The 18,470-nt window shown below is 41.7% G+C and overlaps 2 protein-coding genes across 3 annotated transcripts in view; one reads left to right on the top strand and one right to left on the bottom strand.

The window, feature by feature from the left end:
• Positions 1-307: 307 nt before the first annotated feature.
• On the bottom strand, positions 308-17,338 carry LOC114882771. 2 transcript variants are annotated; one of them, XM_029199787.2, is made up of 10 exons: positions 17,034-17,338; positions 14,483-14,797; positions 9,164-9,225; positions 4,480-4,670; positions 3,875-4,131; positions 3,167-3,553; positions 2,698-2,901; positions 2,390-2,604; positions 2,082-2,206; positions 308-1,962 (listed from the first exon to the last, which is right to left on the bottom strand). In XM_029199787.2, the coding sequence occupies exons 2-10, from the start codon at positions 14,570-14,572 to the stop codon at positions 1,088-1,090; spliced, it is 2,406 nt and encodes an 801-aa protein (XP_029055620.1). In that variant the 5' UTR covers positions 14,573-14,797; positions 17,034-17,338; the 3' UTR covers positions 308-1,087. The 2 variants fall into 2 exon arrangements, with proteins under 2 accessions (XP_029055620.1, XP_029055621.1); XM_029199788.2 differs by having other exon boundaries at positions 2,405-2,604; positions 17,034-17,337.
• LOC114882774 (phytanoyl-CoA dioxygenase domain-containing protein 1 homolog) overlaps positions 4,654-18,470 on the top strand; it is a 30,932-nt gene continuing 17,115 nt past the window's right edge. Inside the window, exon 1 of the mRNA XM_029199794.2 lies at positions 4,654-4,738. The gene's annotated coding sequence lies outside the window, so the exon portion shown is untranslated. The remainder of the gene's footprint in view (positions 4,739-18,470) is intronic.

Genomic DNA, 18,470 nt, shown 5'->3' with positions numbered 1-18,470 from the left:
TCGCGACGAGTATCTGATCGCGATAACGCCGCGTTTCCATCGCTAGCCGCCACCGGGGAAACTTCTTCCCGGGACGAAATTATTTTTAGGGCTTCTTTCGAGACGGCATTAAATCAAACTTTCAGGAAGACGGGGGGTAAAGATCGAGGAGGAACAGCCTAAGGGGCTGATTTTCTCGCAAATCGATGCGTTTATCTTTTTAATTTATTTGAAAATCAACCCCTTCTGAAATTTTTATAAATCTCAAGAAGAACAATTGTACATATTTTTTTTAATAGATCCTTTATTCTTTCGTAATTTCAATGAAATTTCGAATCCGTTTGTTAATTAATGTTACAATTTTTTTTAAACAATGAAATACATCGCTCGAAGGAACGTGCAATTAATCGATTGCATTTTGATACGAATTATATTCGCGGCAATTTCAATGAACAGCTTTCATTACGGGCTTCAGCTCGAGTAGCTGGTCGTAAATGGAACACGCCAGACATTCGTCGAACGAAGTCGCTGGGTATCGATAGATCGTACACGTGGAGAGCAATCGAGCAGTCCAAGTTGCAAATCGTCGAACAACCTGCTCGTCGTAATAGTTTCGAATAATCACTCGATCACTGAAACTAATACAAGCTTCTAATCGAAGGTTTCATTCACGATTTTCACTTAACGTTCCTACATTTTTAAATCGCACTTCGTGTCGCGTTACCGTCAAGAACGCAACAAACATCGTCAACAAGATTTAAGAACTAACAAATAAATATATACAGAAAAAAAAAATTCTAATCAAACATCGTTAAGTTTTTTGAGAAATATAATTCGAGGTAAAGGCGCGAACGAGGATAAGTAGCGATCCCCATTGCTCGAAAAGTTTTCGAACAAAGTTTCATGATTTTCGTGGGGGGGACACGATGCACCCGTCGATTCTTCGAAAGCAGCAAGTTCGTTAGAAAGTTTTATCTCTCTTTTTCGAAGAAAACCTCGAGTGAGGTGGAAAAATTCTCGTTCACATGAAGAAAATAAAATAAAATAGAAATTTATAACAGATCGTCTTATTTTTATTTTCAACGTCGAACGTCCCTGGTATAGAAAATCAGATAAGCCTATCATTAAAATAGGCAGAACCATTTTCTTCCACTAACGCGTCCTTCTTCGCCAATTGCAGACTCCTGTTTCTTCTTTTCGGAGGTGTAGGCATCTCCAGGATGCTGTCATCCAAGCTTCTGTTCAGCCTGCTCGGTTTTTCCGGCGGAAGATCCATGGGACACGCGACACCATCTCCGATCGAGTCCCTTGGATCGTCGTTAGGATGAGAAACGGTCCTCTTATCTAAATCCACCGGACGTTCAGTGAATTCCCAATCGCTCCTGCTCCCTGACTGTGCCACAGCCTCTTCCCACGAACAGAACGACACTTTCCTTCCCGTCGCTGCTTTTCTCTCCTTCAGAATCTGACCCAAACACACCGGAGCATCGTCCTTTCCTTTGCATTCTTGCGCCGAGCTCCTAACACTTTCAGCTGAATTCTTTTCGTCGATGAATCCTTCCTGACATTCTTCCTTCTCCAACATGTCGGACAGAGCTGCTTCTAACTCGGTCAGACTGGGTGTCATGGAGCTTAGATTACTCTCCTCGGCTGCCTCTTCTTTCAGAACTTTCAGCAACGTCGAATGATCGAGATCCATGGGTTCGGATCTGGTCTTGGACTCGGGACTAGGTGGTGGCGTCTTCGTTTTCCAGTCGAGGCTCTTCTTCAGCTTGTTATGTACATCCTTCGCTAGTTTCTCGTCGAACAGCTGATCCAGTTGCTGCTCCTCCAGCATCTCTTTCGGTAGCGATTCTTCCGAGATGCTTCTGATCAGTCCTGTCTGCAGATCCTTCGTCTCGCATGCGTCCTCGTTTGGCTCGCTCTCGATTGACAAACTCCTGGTGAATATGGTACCGTTCATACAGGATCCTCCGATCGTATCTGGGAAATTGAGGCGTATACTTTTCAGCAGTCACCTGGGTGAATAGTTTCGAAGTGGAAAGAAGGATCTAGTGGATGGGGGGTTGTTTTCAGACTCAGGGGTTGAATTTAAATTTTACCTAAAGCTGAACGATGTTTCTTCTCGTCAAGAAAAAATGGTTCTTTCGACATTGATGAATTGTGAGCTAACGAAACTCTGCAACTGTCCACCAGCGTGGGTGGATCGAAATGCCTCGTTTGAGATCTACAAGAAATATCAATCGTCGATAGAAATTGGAAGTTAACGGAGTAATCGAAGTAATCGTTCAAGCGTATCAGCGGGTAGAAAATTATACAGAACGGTAAAAGCAGCGGAATATGGATTTACATCGCTTGGCATCTGGACTCTCCTATTAAACCCGCTTAATCCCTTGAACACAGACCATACCTAATCTCTACCGACCTATTTGGATCCACTTCTGAATATTCTACCTCGCCAACTACCGGCGACGCTTTCCCGAAAGCTTCGGCCTTCTCTGAGCAAATCGACGAATTGGAAACATCCGGATCGGCTGGAGATTTTCTTTCGTTCTCTCCGGAGAAATCGACCACGTCCTCGTCCACCTGCTCGCGAATATTTTCATCCTCGACCCTTATAATCACCTGAAAAATCGAACGACTAGGCGCTGTGAAATTATTCGTTTTATATCGTTTGTTAACGATTTCCCAATTAAGTATCGATTATTTAGACGATACCTCGAAGGGAGACGGCGGTTCCTGGTGATTCAATTCGCAATTACCGATGTCACCGAAATCCCAATCCTGCGATTTACTCGCAGTTTCGTACTTCACGAAAGCCTCCTCCTGGCCGCAATTCAGCTTCTGCAGGAGCTGATACGCCGATAGGTTATCGGGGCTACCTTGGCTCGAGATGTAGTCCTCTAGTCGCACGCTCGTTTTCTGGGGGATTAGAATAAATTCGTGCTTTATCCGAGTGATCGCGTTTCTTGCGGCGAAAGGGACGGCTAAACCCTTTCGCTACTGCGAAACTTCGCACCGTTCACGGTTAATTTGCCGCGACGCGACGCAAGAACCGAAGCTTGGCTTTCGCGAACTTTGAACGTTAACTTCTACCAAAGTAAAATATTTAACTACAGGTATAGAATTCGAAATATTCTCGATTCCTGAAACCAGCCACGGATAGAATAGAAGAAAAGCTTTGTACCTCGGAAAAAGGCGAGAGGTAGGATGCAGCCGGAAGCGATCCTGTGCTGCTCCTGACAGGTCTTCGTGGCTTCTTTTTCCCTTTCTCAGCCTCCTCGATTTCCATCGTCCGGTGTCTGGCCACGTCTAACTCGTCGTAATTTGGCAGACTTACGGTGCTATAGTTTTTCGCCCTCGCGTTACTCGACGATTCTTTCATTTTCTCCTCGCGATTAGGAGTCGACGAATCCTTGCTCGTCCTGTTGCTCGCGAATCTTTCGTATTCGTCATTTTCGGGTATACTTAAATGGTTGCTTTCGAACGACCTTTGGCTCTTCTTCTCCTCGATGCGGGAGGTCCTTTTACCCGATACCACGTCGCTCGATATTATCCTTCCGGTCCCATTTACCTGTTCCCGGAAGGGTGTAATATGCAAGAAAATGAAAAAAGAACAGTGCAATCCGAATATAAATAACGAAAAGAGATTTCTCCTCGATCTGTCTCACCCTTCAAACGTAACCATGCAGAGTAACGAACGAGTCGAGTCTGATTGGTGAATCCTATTCGTAAATATTTTTTAATGCCGCTGAATATTTGTTTCACAGATTCGACGGAACGAATCTATAACCCCCTTCCCCCTGTTGTTTGCCCAATCGCGGCCCGTTTTGCACCACGGTAAATACACCGTTTGAATATCGAGTCGGAATTTACAATGGAAATTTCGTCGAACCTTGTGTTCGTAAATCTCCTTCGTTCTTCTTCCATCGTTCGAGCATCGCTGCTTCCCGGTCTCTTCGTCTTGCTCGTCCCCGCTGCTTTTCGGCGACTTCACCGAAGAGTACAACGGCTCCTCGTTCGTCTCGTTTCCTTTCGAATTGCTCGACGAGTTTTCCGTCGCCTCGTCCGGTTTCGGCGGCAACGGTCTACCCTTGTTCTTCTTTCTCCGTCTCGGGGGTGGAATCGGTGTTTCGTTCTTCAAGTTCGAATCTGAAGAAGAAGCTTAATTCATAAAAATAAAATTAAGAAAACGACGGCAATCAGCGTTTCAAAATATAGAAAGAAAAATTTGATTTCGTGTTTCGATGTACATAAATAAACGAAACGCGTGTACACGAAACGTAGGAAAGTGTTCGGCGTGGAAACCAGACGCGTACATAGCTTCGGTCGAAATCGGAAACAGAACAGCTCGTGGCTGTTTACAAAATTCGAGCGTCTATGGTACACGATACACAAACGAGTCGCAGTCCTTATCGGTGAACGCGTCGCGTTAGATCGGTTCGCTGCTCGTTAAGGACACGGCTAGTAATACGGGTTAACGATAAATTTCCAGTTTACCAGTGGACGTTGGGTGGAGGCTCGTGTCGACGGTTAAATTCGTGAGCACAGGGCTACCCCTAGGTGTGCTCGGTACCTCGAGGTTCACGTCCACCCAGTCGCTCGGATGAAAAGGTCTGTCCACGGAATCTATGCTTCTACCTCTGGTGAGCACCTCCCTCGGCGGTGATCCAGCGTAACCGATCTCTGAACTGAAATCAATTGGAAAATCAACCCGTACATACGCGTACATGGCGTCGAGGATGACCTGCAACAAGGGGTAAGTAGATTTCATTTCTTTTTAATTACTTACAATTTATTAGTAAGGAGAGTTTAATTAGTTGAATTGATTTTTTTTTACAATCACCTTTGCATCTCGATTTTTATGCATTTCACGTAGATATTTCGCTTATCTTGTTCGTTCGGTATTATTCCGATGTACGTAACACACGTTTGCATGTATTTTGCATATTTCGATATGCCATTGGGCACGAATGTCCGCGGTTTAGTGCAAATTCAAAAGTAAAAATTAGAAACAGAGGGAAAAGGAACATTGATGAGTAGGGAATATGAATAATGCAATAGTAGATTGGAGATGTGTATCGAATATTTCTTCGTCGAAATATGCAATGCTAAAGTCGCTGGAATATTTTGTATTTTTACATACGCGGGTAAAAAGTGTAATATTTAAATTCATTATTTTTGAAACAATTAATATTTCAATCTTTTCATGAAATTTATTCGCGATCCTCGTAGTTTGCCGACAATTCAGGTGCAATCTTTGTATTTCGAAAATTTCCTCCTGACCCATCGAAATTATTTGGCATCGCCACAATGCAGCTCTATTATACGGTTACTCGCAAATGCATGCCGTGTTTCTTCGCGTCCCTCGAGCCATAACTCTTGGTGGATACGAAACGTTACTGGAATTTCTCCCCGTACGGGGTCTCTTCCTTTTATACGAAAGTTCCTTTTAACTTCTTGCTGAAAGTGCTGAGACGCACGCGAACGATTCGGGAATATCGACGAAAATCGTGGAATTCCATCGATTAACGTTTTTGCCCCTCGACCCTCCCTGCCTCGTGCTTGCAAAATTCTTTCCGTTCGAACGACTGGATAATACGACGATACAATTGATCAAAATAAAAACATCTCTCTGTTCCTTCCTTCGTTCTTACATCTTTCGTCTTTAAACGCTCTTTCATTTCTTTTTCGACTTTCTACAATCGATATATGTACATACATACGTAGACACCATTTCCTATCGTTGTTACTTTCTAACCATCGTTTACCAAATCTTTCCATATTTCCCGAATTTTATCCACCCTCCATCCTCCCTGTCTCTTCAACCAGTCAATATTTTATCGTTTCCCTTCAAAATTTATTCGATTTTCGATACGGTACACACAATAATAGCTTGGCGTTTACTTATTTACCGTGAACAGGAGGCGAGTACACAGGAAACCGAGAGAATCGCAACTCGTGCATCGGTACACATCATATTGCAAACTGGTAACGTTGAAACGCATTATTTCGCTGGCTGCACACCATCAATATCGTATTTCTCATTGGCTAGTCGTTCCCGGTCATTATTAATGCACTTTACCGGAGAATCGTAAAACCATTGCGACGAAACGCGTTATCAAAGTTACGTTATGCTCTTGTTGCGACGTTTTCAGAAATCCTGTTGATTTCAACGAACGTTAAAAAAAAATGAGAGAAAAAATAGAGGACTACGGTAACGTGGAATGACGTGGGACGGAAAGGTCGACGAAAACGAGAAAAGTTGAAAGTTCACCGAAAATAGCTGGATGCTCGTAAACTCCGCTGTATAAACACGTTACTGTACGTACACCTGGGCTTACACGTGATGAGATTCGCGTACGGAATGCGAAACAACCGGATCGTGATTGTGCACACGGCAGGGGACTCGTTGTATCGCTAAGCAATCGGTGTCGAATTCGAAAGTGAATCATCCATAATCCAGGGATTTCGAAATCGAATCAGAGAATTCCTATCCTCCGCAGATCACGCTTTGCATCCGAGCATTTTTGTCCCCTTAAAACATTCCGTTTCGTTTTTGAAAAATGACAGGAAGAAAAGCCGATACCTCGTTTTCTCTCTCGATTCTAAATTATATAAGAACAACGTTGTTGCTCTTCGCTAAGGTCACAGCGCGATATTGCGTTTGACTCGGATCGTGAATAACGATGTTCCGCGTCGGAGAAATTGAAAGAAAAAAAGGAAAAAGGAAAAGAATGTCCAATGTTTCCCTGTGACAACCGTACAAGGTACTAAAAAACAATAGTGCGGTTGTAAAGGAAATGGAAATTCGTTTCCGGGGCGGAAAATATAAAATTTTTATCTTCGAGACAATGTTTTGCTGGAAATAAAAATTTTTCTTTCAAAAATCATTGTATCACACGGTGTAAAACGAAACTGGAAGAGAAGAGAGAGAAAAGAATGATATTTATTTTTGGTCAGCTGCGACCACGATCCTCGCCTTAAAAAGGAATCGTTGAAACATGGCGTAGGTGTGAAACCTAAACCAAAGGCGACCCACGCTATATCATCGAGCGGATTCGGAGACAGTAGACCTAAAAGCTGACTCTATATGGGAAACAAAGTTGTCACGCGATCGAGATCTTGATTCGTGATATTCCTTTCTAGATCCATCTTTCGTACTATTCAAACGCCCGTCCTGCTGGTTGGCGACATCATTAGTTAACATACATATTTCCAAATTATACACAGTCTTATTTTTCTCTGCTTCACCGTTTTATTTCTATTTCTTCCTTTCCTTTCGCCGGTGTCGAAGTACTTTTTAAAGCGGAACGAATCGAGGCAGGACGGTCTGATTACACGCGCGGAAATATTCGCGGAAATGACGATGCCGGTAAAGGGTCTGGCCTGTTAAACGCCATTGAAAACCGATTTCCGACGTGGAACGAATGCCTCCATCGAACACGCGGTTCGATTAATCCCTTCTGATTCTCTTTCCGCGGCGACATTCCCCTCGAAAATGTAATTGCGACCAAGGAGAAATGCCCCGTTTCTACGGGTAATTGCGTTTCCATATTTACGTTTCTTGATTAATCGACGCAGAAAAAAGAAAAGATACTTCGTACATAGACATCGAGGGGAAATCGAAAGGGTTAATTTAAGAGATTTATTTCTTCGCTGAGAATGAGAGATGAAATTTTCGCGAATTTTGACAATTGACGATTCGAAGGATTACGTTAACCGAAAGTTGCGGTTACAGAGATGTCTTTGAGCAGCGGAAAATCGTAATTTTATCCGCAATTCGTGGCCTCGCGGAGAAAAGCAACGGAGCGTTGCTTCGTTAACTGAAGTGTCCTCTCGCGCGTTTCTGAAAAGAACTCGATGCGCAGATCGTTAACGTCTCGAGTAAAAAGCAAATGAGGCTAATAAGCACGGCCGCTTGAGCTTTCGAGCGTACACGGCAGATTTTTCGTTGGCACGGCAAAGAATTGAAAATATTCCAACGCTTCGAACGATGCGCCGCGATATTGGAACAGGTCAATACTCGACGTTTCATATTTTTTCTCGTAAATTTAGTTGAAATTTTCCCCGGCTTCCGATTGCTGGTCCGCCCCTGATACCCTTGAGCAGCTAAAACTCATTACTTCGACTATAGTTACTCGCGAATTATCCGCACCGGTCGATAACACCGTCACCGTTGCTAATTACTAGAATCGCACGTTTCTGCAGGTTACACCGCAAGTAGGAGGTAATTTAAGATGTAACTGGGGACGCGACTAATTGGTCAATATTTGATGTTTCCCCAGGAAACTGGAATAACAGCGGCTAATTCAAAGGCGCTGTTAAGGGGGCGAACGCAAACGTCCCGGAAGGTATAATATCTCGCAATATTTCCAAACGACATTTGCAAACATTTCTTTTATCCCTCGATTCGATTATCGCGATTTCTTTTCTACCGGTTAATCCCTCCTATCGAATCGTCGTTAAAAATCAATGTTATCGTTATGAAAATAAAAGGATGAAGATTTCAAACAATTTTTCCTCCGATTTAAAAATTATTTCCGTTTGCGAAAGTTCATCTGGCCGAGCCAGTACTTGGGCTGTTCGATCGATGGTATCAATTTTATCCACAAAACGTTCGTTATCCGGACGGATCGTTTGTACAAAGCGATTTTAATAACTCTCTTCCAAATACAAATAGAACAAATTGATAGGGGAACGTTTTATCTGATTTGCCGTGCTCTATATTTTTTCCAAACTTTCTATTTCCATAGATGCATGCAAATGGCCGTAGAGAACCAAACGTTTCCCATTCTGTACGAAATTGTATCGAAGAGAGTTGTGTGTACGATGTTTAAAAAAGAAAATACACGGTGTACTTGAGCACGTGTAGCGAAACGAATCTTTCGGCGTGAAACGCGAACCGAAAGGGGAATAAAAGCGGGAGCAATTAATGGAGAACGGGTCGAGCTGTTCGAGATTCTTATTATCTCGGCTCGTACGTCGTGGCCGACTGTTATTAACAGCAGTGCAATTCTGGCCGTGGCGCGGGCAACTTTCCAGGCGGCCGAGGCCTCTTAAAAACGACACTTAAATCCTGTTACCCGCCACCGATAAAGCTCTCGAACAAGCCACTCCTTCCCTTAATTACACATGCATCCATTTTAGTTTTTTTTTTTTCTTTTCCTAAACGGACACCCACCTCGTCACCCTCTGCGTGGCGCCACCGAGAACCGAGCCCTCCTCCTTTAAACCAGGGTAGATCTGAAAAAGAAAAAATTTAGAAATTTTCTAATGAATCTGGAATTGCGAAACATTTCGATGCGCACGCGGAGAACCGCGCTTTTCCATCGCGCTCGAGAAGGTGAAAATTCTCTAAAGGTCGAACGACGTTGATGCAGTTACGAGCTGCGAGCTCGCGTGTTTTCGTGACCGTGCGGATACAAAAGGGAATTATGCAACCCGTTGAGGATAGCAACGTGTGGTGCACCGAGAGTTGCGTAATCCTTCGACGAACACCATCCCGTCTCTTCCTGTCCACGTGTTCCCGATCCACGAATCACTCTGAGACAAGTTATATCGTTAACATTCTTTAAAAAAAATTTAAATAAATTTTTCCTCCTATTATAATTGAACGATCCAATGAAATTCTAAAAATGATATGATTTGACGTGACATGGGAACCACTGTTCGCATTCAAACTTCGTGACAGCCACGTGGGACTGCTTTAAAATTTAAATCATCTCCCGGGCTCGTGTCCGTCAATGCCACCTGTAAGTCCAATTTAATTTCACCGGTGCCGGCGTACAACGACGGCTCGCTGGCGGATTTAATTTTTCATATTTATTAGAGGGACGCCGGCACGCGTGAAGGAATCAATTTTTGCGGGACAATACTTGAAATTATATTCATACCGACCGCACCGAGAACCTTCCCTCTTTCTGAATATTTCATAGTTCTCTACCGGTGAGCAATAACCGTACCTTAACCATAACCGCGACGTTCACGCTCCTGAATCCGTCGAATAGTTTAAAGGAACGATTTTAAAAGTAATTTTAAATAAATTTTGCTACACTGATTCTGTATCATCCTGTATATCTATCATGTCCTCGTTCCTTCTTACACGTGAAGAACGTAACCGATCGTCATAGTGGCAAGTTAAAAAGCTATTTTATTGTTAAGCCAGCTTGAGTTACCTTGCGTTACGTAATCGCAGCTCGACCGTTCCTTTCTTCGAGCATTCAGCATCGTTCTTACGCTAATTAGAAAATTGTCGATCAAAAAATCTCTCGTTCAATGATTTCTATTCATCTCCGTTCATTCATTTGCGTTCCATGCAAATTTATGAGCAATTAATTGCTCCCTTTCATACTCTAAAATTCAATGAATCGCTTAAAATTGTTGAAAGCAACGAGTAATGAATAGTTTACATATTTAAATGTACATTTCACAGTAGTTGGTTTTTAACATTTTTATCTGTTCGTTTCCTGGTTTACAACCTTGACTTAGTAAAAACCCGTGCAATCGTTAATTTGTGAACTTGTATGTTTACCAAGCTGATCGTGATTCACCACCATCGCCTTGGGATTTAATATTTGCATAGAGGCACAGTCTACTTCGAGCGATTAACAGAGCATCGTTAATACGTTAGCAAAGTAGAAATGGCCGTACCTAGCACGACTATGACACAACATAGATTGCAAAAAATATTAGAAACTAGTATAATTAGAATTTTAGAAAAATTGAAAAATTTAGAATTTATTTAAAATTCTTCAGAATTCTCTGATTGCATTAGTTTTTAATTATTTACTTGAATGAGATTACTAGGACGAGTTACCATGACCTCGATGACAGTCAAAGCGTTAATAAAGCGTTAATTGTATTAGCAAATATTATTTTTTAGCATCGAGCATTTGTGCTCAATAGCGAATGGAATTGTACGAGAGATATAATTTCGAAAGATATTAGTTCGTTAGAAATATAGAAGCGTCGATCGTTTCGGGCTGCGCCCGTTTCCGGTATTCGTCAACGTCCTTATCGCATCCGAGATTCACACCTTAGGTGCGCACAGGTGTAAGCGCACTTAGGAAAACTCGCACGCTTTGCACAACGCTGATTCACGCTTGTATCTGGCGATGAATCGAACCGGCCGGAACGGAGCTGAATAGTTATTGCGTTACAGATTACGGAAAACTTCGGAAAAAAACGACCCAAAATTTCATGGTAATTTTAAGAGATAGACTTCGACCATTTTCAATTAAATTAAATTAAATTAAATTAAATTAAATTAAATTAAATTAAATTAAATTAAATATCTAACAAATTGTTAGATAAACGAGAGATCCTCTTTAATCGCGCGATCCGATTAAAGAATCCCAAGGAAAACATTAGCGTTTCTATTTCGTAGGATACGTACACCGTCGCAATTAACCTTTAAAGCGAGCAGCACTTTTTCTCAGTGTGCAACATCTGCGAGCAACGTTAAGTGCAAATTATATAAGAATGACTAATGAATCGCGCAAGCTGCGACGCTTCGCGGAGACACATCAACAGACACGCTAAAAATATAGCCGTTTACTAAACCGATTTGTTGTTGAAACAAGCATCATCAGCTGCCTAGTTGATTCTATGCAAATACACCGTTTCGCGTCTAAGAAAATCCTGAAACGTCTTTCCATCAAATTTACCATTTTCTACGCTCTTTTATCAGGAAACAAGATAAAAGTGGAATGAAAACAATGCTGCTGCAATGGGAATTTAATGTTTTCCAGGGAGGGAAAATAATTACGAGCTATCACGAGCAAGTAACTCTTACAATACGAGGCTTTTAAACGGTGAGATAACCTGCCATTTCTGATTACAAGGTTCATTGTGTTCTTCATTGTTGCAGTTCCTTATTTGTTTGAACAATTTCCTTCCACGATTTCAATTGCTTGAATAATCATTGACCTATATTATTTTTCAAATCGTTTAATAACGGTAGAACGAACCTGTTTCTTAGTTTCAATTGTAATAATTATTAAGCAGTTACTTCGATTTCTGTCGAATGGTAATTACGCGTTTAATGGCGCCATTGACAATGAAAGGGTTAATGAAACTAAGGAAACAGTAATATTTCAACCAACGGCGTTAGAAAAAGAAGAAAAGAAACGCGTTGTAGTTAACCAGGTGACATGGAACAGGTGGCGATCCATAGATCACGGATCGTTTTTAGAACTGTACAGGATTAATTAGACGCGGCGCGAACTTACAGCGGCGCTAAATGAGAAAACGCGGCCCCGTCAAGGATTTACGGTTGTGCAACAGCCGACGACGACGAACGAGGAAAAATCGAGGCCGGTACATGTTTATTAGTCGTTTCGTTCTCTTTCTCTGTATGCCAGAACACGAATAATTTTCCTCTCTTGCAACGGTAACAAAAACAAAAGTGTGTTCCTTTTAATCTCGGTAAAAGGAGATGGCTTGAGAGTCAAGCTACTATTTTCAACACCTTATTTTTTAATTAAATACTTTAAAGTAAAATAAGAAAAGTTTTCAGTTGATATTTAATTTTGTACGCTATTCTTTTTTGAAAAAAAAAGAAGAATTTATCATAATCTGTGTAATATTAACACTAGCTGTATCATTTGGATAAAATCGAGGTTAACCCCTTCGTAACCGCTAATCAAAGCGACACACGTGATAATTAATTACTTTTCGTTCGCAGTCGGCCCATTATCCCCTTCTATCCAGCGATCGTTTACGTAATAGGATGAATCGTCGCACGCACCGGTTCATTAGCGTGCTCGTTACTCTTGCATTAGAGATTTAATCGTTATTAAATCACGACGGGTAAGGATTTTCGCGTGAGGCATGGATAAACGCTTAGATGCTTTTGAGAGGGTATCTTTAACCACCTTAGAAAGCAGCAATATTGTACTTTGTACAAAATCCAGCATGCTTCTGCAATCATGTTACAAAAGCTGAGAGCAATTTTAAATTTATTCGATATTTTGATGAAATTTTTGAGTTTAATTGATAAATCATTGAAGTTAATAGATCTAAAGAATGTTTGAAGAGTTATCAAAGTGAAATTAATTATGAAAAGAAATAAAAAATTGTTATTGGGAAAATGAGGTCACATTTTCAAAGGTTCCAGTTAACGAAGCAAAATTTCATCGGATTAAGAATTTAATTATCGGGTAAAATTTTTCGTTAAAATAAAATTTAAATATCGGTATCTCTTCAAAGGATCTGTTTATCAAAGTTATCGAAGATTTAGAGTCATTGATTAAAATAGAAAAGTTTCAATGATAAGAAAATGAATTGGATCCAATTACCAAAGCAGAATAGAAAATTATTTCTCAACTTGTCAAAATTATTGAATGAATTATGAATTTTCCTAAAAAAATAGCGACATGTTCGCAGAATCCAATCAGCAAAGTAGAATTCTATCAAATTAAAAATCTAGTTATCCGATTATTGAAATAGAATACTGTCCTCCTTTAAAAAAGAAACTTAAGATTGGTACTTTTTTAAAAGATCCAATTAGGAAAGCAAACTTTTACGAATTCAGGAATCCAGTTACCGAAGTAGAATTCATTATTGAAATAAAAGCGAATTTTCATCGGGGAGGGGGAAGCTCGTTTTCATAAGTTGGCCGAGTTTTCGCGAACGGGGAGTCCCGTCACGTGTACGCGTATATCGTGCAGCGAGGGACTGTCACTCGGTTAATTAGCAATTACACGCGTATCTGCGTGTCTCGGATTCCAAATTAGCGTGGCACTCGTGGCTGATGCATGACGATAAGTTCACGCGAACCACGCGTAACTTCCCTTCCAACTACTTGTTTACATTCCTCCATGTAAATCGGTTCATTCATTAACCCATCCTGCTGGGTCAACGATGACCCGGACCTCTAAAATATTTCCCGTTAGATACTGAAATTTCTAAACGCGAGACTTTCGTACATTGAAAAAAAATAGTATTTATTACAAATAATTAGTAAAATTTGAAAAGTTTATTATACCCTACTCCTGAATTTGTTTACGACAGAAATTCATGAAAGTCTTGCCGTACACATATGTACATGTAAAGGACAAAATTATTCGTGATGTCATGTACAATCGGAGAAGTTGCCTTGAGCCGTCAATTCCATTCACCGAACCATTTTCGACCAGCTTCTTCTCTATCTAAACCCAGCGCGCCGTTAAAACACCCATGGCGAGTGAATGGTATTTAATCGAATCGAAGCACCCATAAAAATATATACTTCGTTCGATGTTCTTTGATAGCCTCTCTCGAAGCACGGAATAATTGAATTCGATTTTCCCGATGAAACTGCAGCCATATCAACACAACCCTTTGAGAGACTATGAAAATTTTATTCACCTACGAAACACGTTAGAAAACGGGTCAGCTTGCTTCTACTCCTTTTCTGAACTTGTTACAGCGTTTAATTAGAGGAATCGGGGTCCATATTCAAATTGATACGAAATAAGTGGTATTTTGAGATACTTCTCTCTCGTGATTTTGAACATACCCGATGGGCACAGCGTACAAAGACCCGGTCCAAAGGGGACTTTGAGTCCTGAGCCTTGGTGGACTTCTCCTTGCACCAGGCTTGTCCCATTTTTCACCCTGTCCGGCTATTATCTCGACCGTTTCTCCAGCCACGTGGTCTGCCCACCTCTTTGGTTCCTCTTCTCTCGGCGACCAACCGTTTCTCTCACCGATAAGACCGGATAATGTAGGCCATCTTAAGACTCGTTCCTCGTGACCTGCCGCAACCAACGGCCGCGCCTCTTTTCGATCTTTCTGTCTCGTTTCTCCTCTCCAATTCTTCTTTCACGGTCACCTGGAAAATATCAGAAAAATTCTTCGCGTTAGCCTTTCATAATTAATAACATTTCACGGATAAACTTCTGTTAACCCTCGGATAGTTAGGTAAAATGGAACGAGCGCTTTCTTGTATTTATTCTACCTATGTAATCTTGTTAAATCCAGATTACAGTCACTATCGTGTTATATACGTCCAGGTATTCAAGCGAGACGTTCATTAAATCTCTGCTAGAACAGGTGACCTTCTATCCAATAATCATCCAAAGAATGCTGGAACACACCCTTTAACGGTGCATTACGAAGTGCATCGTCACCGGTAGCTGGTATTGTACAGCTTTTGTCGAGGGGATTAAAAGAGAGGTAAATGTTACGACAACTTTGGTTTCATAGAAATTTAAAATTCTTTCCTATTTTTCGACTCGAATATAGAGATTGAACGACTGTGATTCTGCACCTCGACGTCCTCACCATGAATGGACAGGCAAGTGGGCTCGCGGTGTGTTCGTAATGGGAACACACACGTGCGTGTAACAGCACCTACGACACCGGTGCTCGCGTCACCCATGCGTCGTCGTGGCAATTGGTGAACACACGCGATCGTATGCACCGCATAATCATGTTATTATACCTGGTACTTTGTTCCCGAACCTTGTTTTTGCACTTCACTGTTTGTTGTTTATCTCGACTTTTAACTCCCTTTTCTTATATTTTTTTTTTTTTTTATAAATTTTCAGACTTATCGAATCTAAATTAGGGAAATGAAATTATGATAGAAGCTTCGTGGTTAATGTTAACATTTGTTTAGCTGGAATCAGTCGCCGACTTTACGTCAAACGATGACAGCACGATCGCGTTTTGCCTAGTGTTTACGTATTGCGTAACTTTCCTTGTTCCAGTTTTTCCAAGTCTGCTTGATTGTCGGGGACCACGTGAAGCAACGTTCTAGACACCGAGTAGAGAGCTCGTGGTTGCGCAACCACAGTGTTGGTTTAGCGAAGCTTACGAAAAGCGATGCAAATCGTTTGGAACTATCTTATCTGCATCTGTTCCCTGTCGTTTTCCTGTTATCCTCTTTAAACTCCGGAATTTTAACGCCTTCGCGACGGTATACGCTTTGCGAAGCCACTCCAACTACTCCGTGTCAGAAAATAATACCTGTGTCGCGTTAATTTAAAGTTTCAAGCACGAAAAATATAGCTACCCTGACCTTTCATCAATATTTTGAATACAGAATGACTGGTTGACATTTATATCAAGCAGTGATTCAGAATTGCTGACTTCACTTGCAACAATCTAATAGAAACGACCACTCGGAGTTTCGATCGGTAAATAAAAGGGTTAATTTTTTTCCGGATACAAGGAGACACGAAAGGCACGCGAATTAGTCTCACGCGAGCGGGAATTATCCAAAGAGCTGACCGTTCTAACACGCGTGGGCACACTCCGATGTGCACGCGAATCGTAATAATAGAAAGGAAGAAAGAAGTCGGAATAATGGTCCCGTTGCACTTTCTAACTCTCTTAAATCGTGCATCGAAAGTTGCACGTGCAAGCACCGAAACAGAAGATTTTTGACAGAAGAAGCTGTTACGTAACGCGATCAACCGTGATCTCATGCCGGTGAACGTTTTACAATGGTAGCTTGGAATTCCGTCGATGGTCCGAGAAGTTATTCGGATACAAACGTCATCGATTTTACGGTTCACGGTAGGCGAGAATCTTCCATGAATTGTATTCAGGAGTTTCCAAGATGCGAAAGTTTTTCTGACACACCCAAATCTAGCGAGTATAATGATCAGCACCGATTGAAATCGTGATTTAAATTGCAAACATCGTATAGTAAAACATGCAGAGATTTATATATTACACCACAAGAGTTATAAATTTCAAAGAAGTATCAGGCCCAAATCGAGCAGGTCTTCGAGGTACCATTCCCTGTTCCAACCGCCCAACGTCACACTAATTCAAGCTTATCACTCGAACGCTCTTTACATCCTAACATCCTCCCAAACCCCTTCAATAAATTCCTTCGAAAATATAGAACACCCATGGCACCGGATTCAAACGAATCAGATCCTCGAGGTACCATTCCCTATTGTAGCCACCCAATGTCACATTAATTCGAATTTATCACTCAATGTCCCTTACGCCCTAAAATCCTTGGTATCTCGTTGATCTATCAGAAATTCAAGTTCAATCTTGATGTCTATCAAACCCGCTACCACTACTTCAAGTTCACGATGCACACGTACCTCCGTCTCGAAATACTGTCGAAAGTCCTCCGAGTCCCCAACCAAGCGATTTCCCAGTTTCTTCGTCAACCGGACCATTTACCAGTCCACCAAAACAAACGTCGCGAACTTGGATGAACGTATTGCTCGAAGCACGCGCGACTCGTGCAGCTGGCAAGCTGCAGGGCAACTGGTACCGTACTGGTACCAGTCGGTCAAGCGTACGGCACTGTGAGTACGCGGCTACCATGCATGCCGGACAGGTTGTGTGTATGGTTCAGCGTTGATGGTCAGGTGGTATGCGGCCACCGCGAATACCGCCAGGACACTGTGGATCCGACTTAAGGCTTTCTAACCGCAGCCTCCGCTGTCGGGCCTTCTCTCCACCTCCGCGTCCTTCTAGGCCCCTCTCTTTTTCATCGAGTCTCTTGTTATGCTGGCCCAAGCCCCTTCCATCGTCCAGGTTAATGCCTAGCAGGAATCCGGCTCAGGTGTGCCCGACTTCCTCCTTCCTCTCCGCTCTCTTCCCTCCTTTTTATTCGTTTCGTCGAAAATTTTTGGGGAACTCCAACCCTGCTCGATCCTGGTACCTGCGAGAAGGTATGGTCGCTAGGTCAGCGAGGGAATTTAAATGGTCGATGGGCGTGGAGGGTTTTTTTGGAGTATTGTTAGGGTTACTGGAAAGGAATATTGTTCTTTTTGAGGGATAAAGGTATCAGGGGGAGGTTTAGTGAAATAGGACCAGTTAAAAATTTGGTGATCTAGGATGATATGGGAATAATTTTATTTATTAAACATTTAAATATCTTTTATGGTAAATGTCTTTTGCACGTAATTTGCAATTTTCGCATAAAGTGAATGAAAGATATTCAATCTCAACGTTTAATGAATATTTAGATCTATAAAATATTAAAGTTCGCGCTCCCTGAATGTATGCAACACCGGACCACGCTCTGAACAAAGTTGCGTGTCTTCAGGCGCTTCAAACATGCCATGCAACCAAGTGCATTAAACTGCATTAGCGGATAGTTGCAATTAAAATTATGTTCCATATCCCGTAATTAAAAAATTAAAATATCAACAGAGATGATAAAAAAGCATTCGAAAAATGCATATTTAATGAAGTTCGTGCTCCCTTAATGTATGCAATACCGCAGCACGCTCTCAACAAAGTTGCGTGTCTTCAGGCGCTTCGGAACAGCCGTGCAAGCAAGTGCATTAAACTGCATTAGCAGATAGGTGCAATTAAAATTATCTTCCATATCTGTTAATTAAAAAATTAAAATATCAACGAAAATGATAAAAAATGCACTTTCCCCTATCTAGTATTCTACAATTAAGCACCGAGATCCTCGAGGGCAATTAACGTGGCATTAGTCGGTCCTGGTAAGTGCATCAAAATCGGTTTTACCTCGAATGCGTTCGTCGTCCCTTCTAATCGCCCGAACAATCGTCAAC

Source organism: Osmia bicornis, chromosome 5, assembly GCF_907164935.1.
Source record: "Osmia bicornis bicornis chromosome 5, iOsmBic2.1, whole genome shotgun sequence".
Taxonomy (NCBI): domain Eukaryota; kingdom Metazoa; phylum Arthropoda; class Insecta; order Hymenoptera; family Megachilidae; genus Osmia; species Osmia bicornis.
Note: the sequence above shows the minus strand (reverse complement) of the source record. Positions and strands in the feature narration are given on the sequence as shown.

Excerpts from the sequence above, each read along its gene's own strand:
- LOC114882771 (XM_029199787.2), bottom strand. The coding sequence starts at position 14,572 with ATGGGACAAGCCTGGTGCAAGGAGAAGTCCACCAAGGCTCAGGACTCA. Across the intron at positions 3,554-3,874 it reads AGGAGATTTACGAACACAAG|GTAAATGGGACCGGAAGGAT; the intron begins GTTCGACGAAAT and ends TTCCGGGAACAG. Across the intron at positions 2,207-2,389 it reads AATAGGTCGGTAGAGATTAG|ATCTCAAACGAGGCATTTCG; the intron begins GTATGGTCTGTG and ends TATTTCTTGTAG.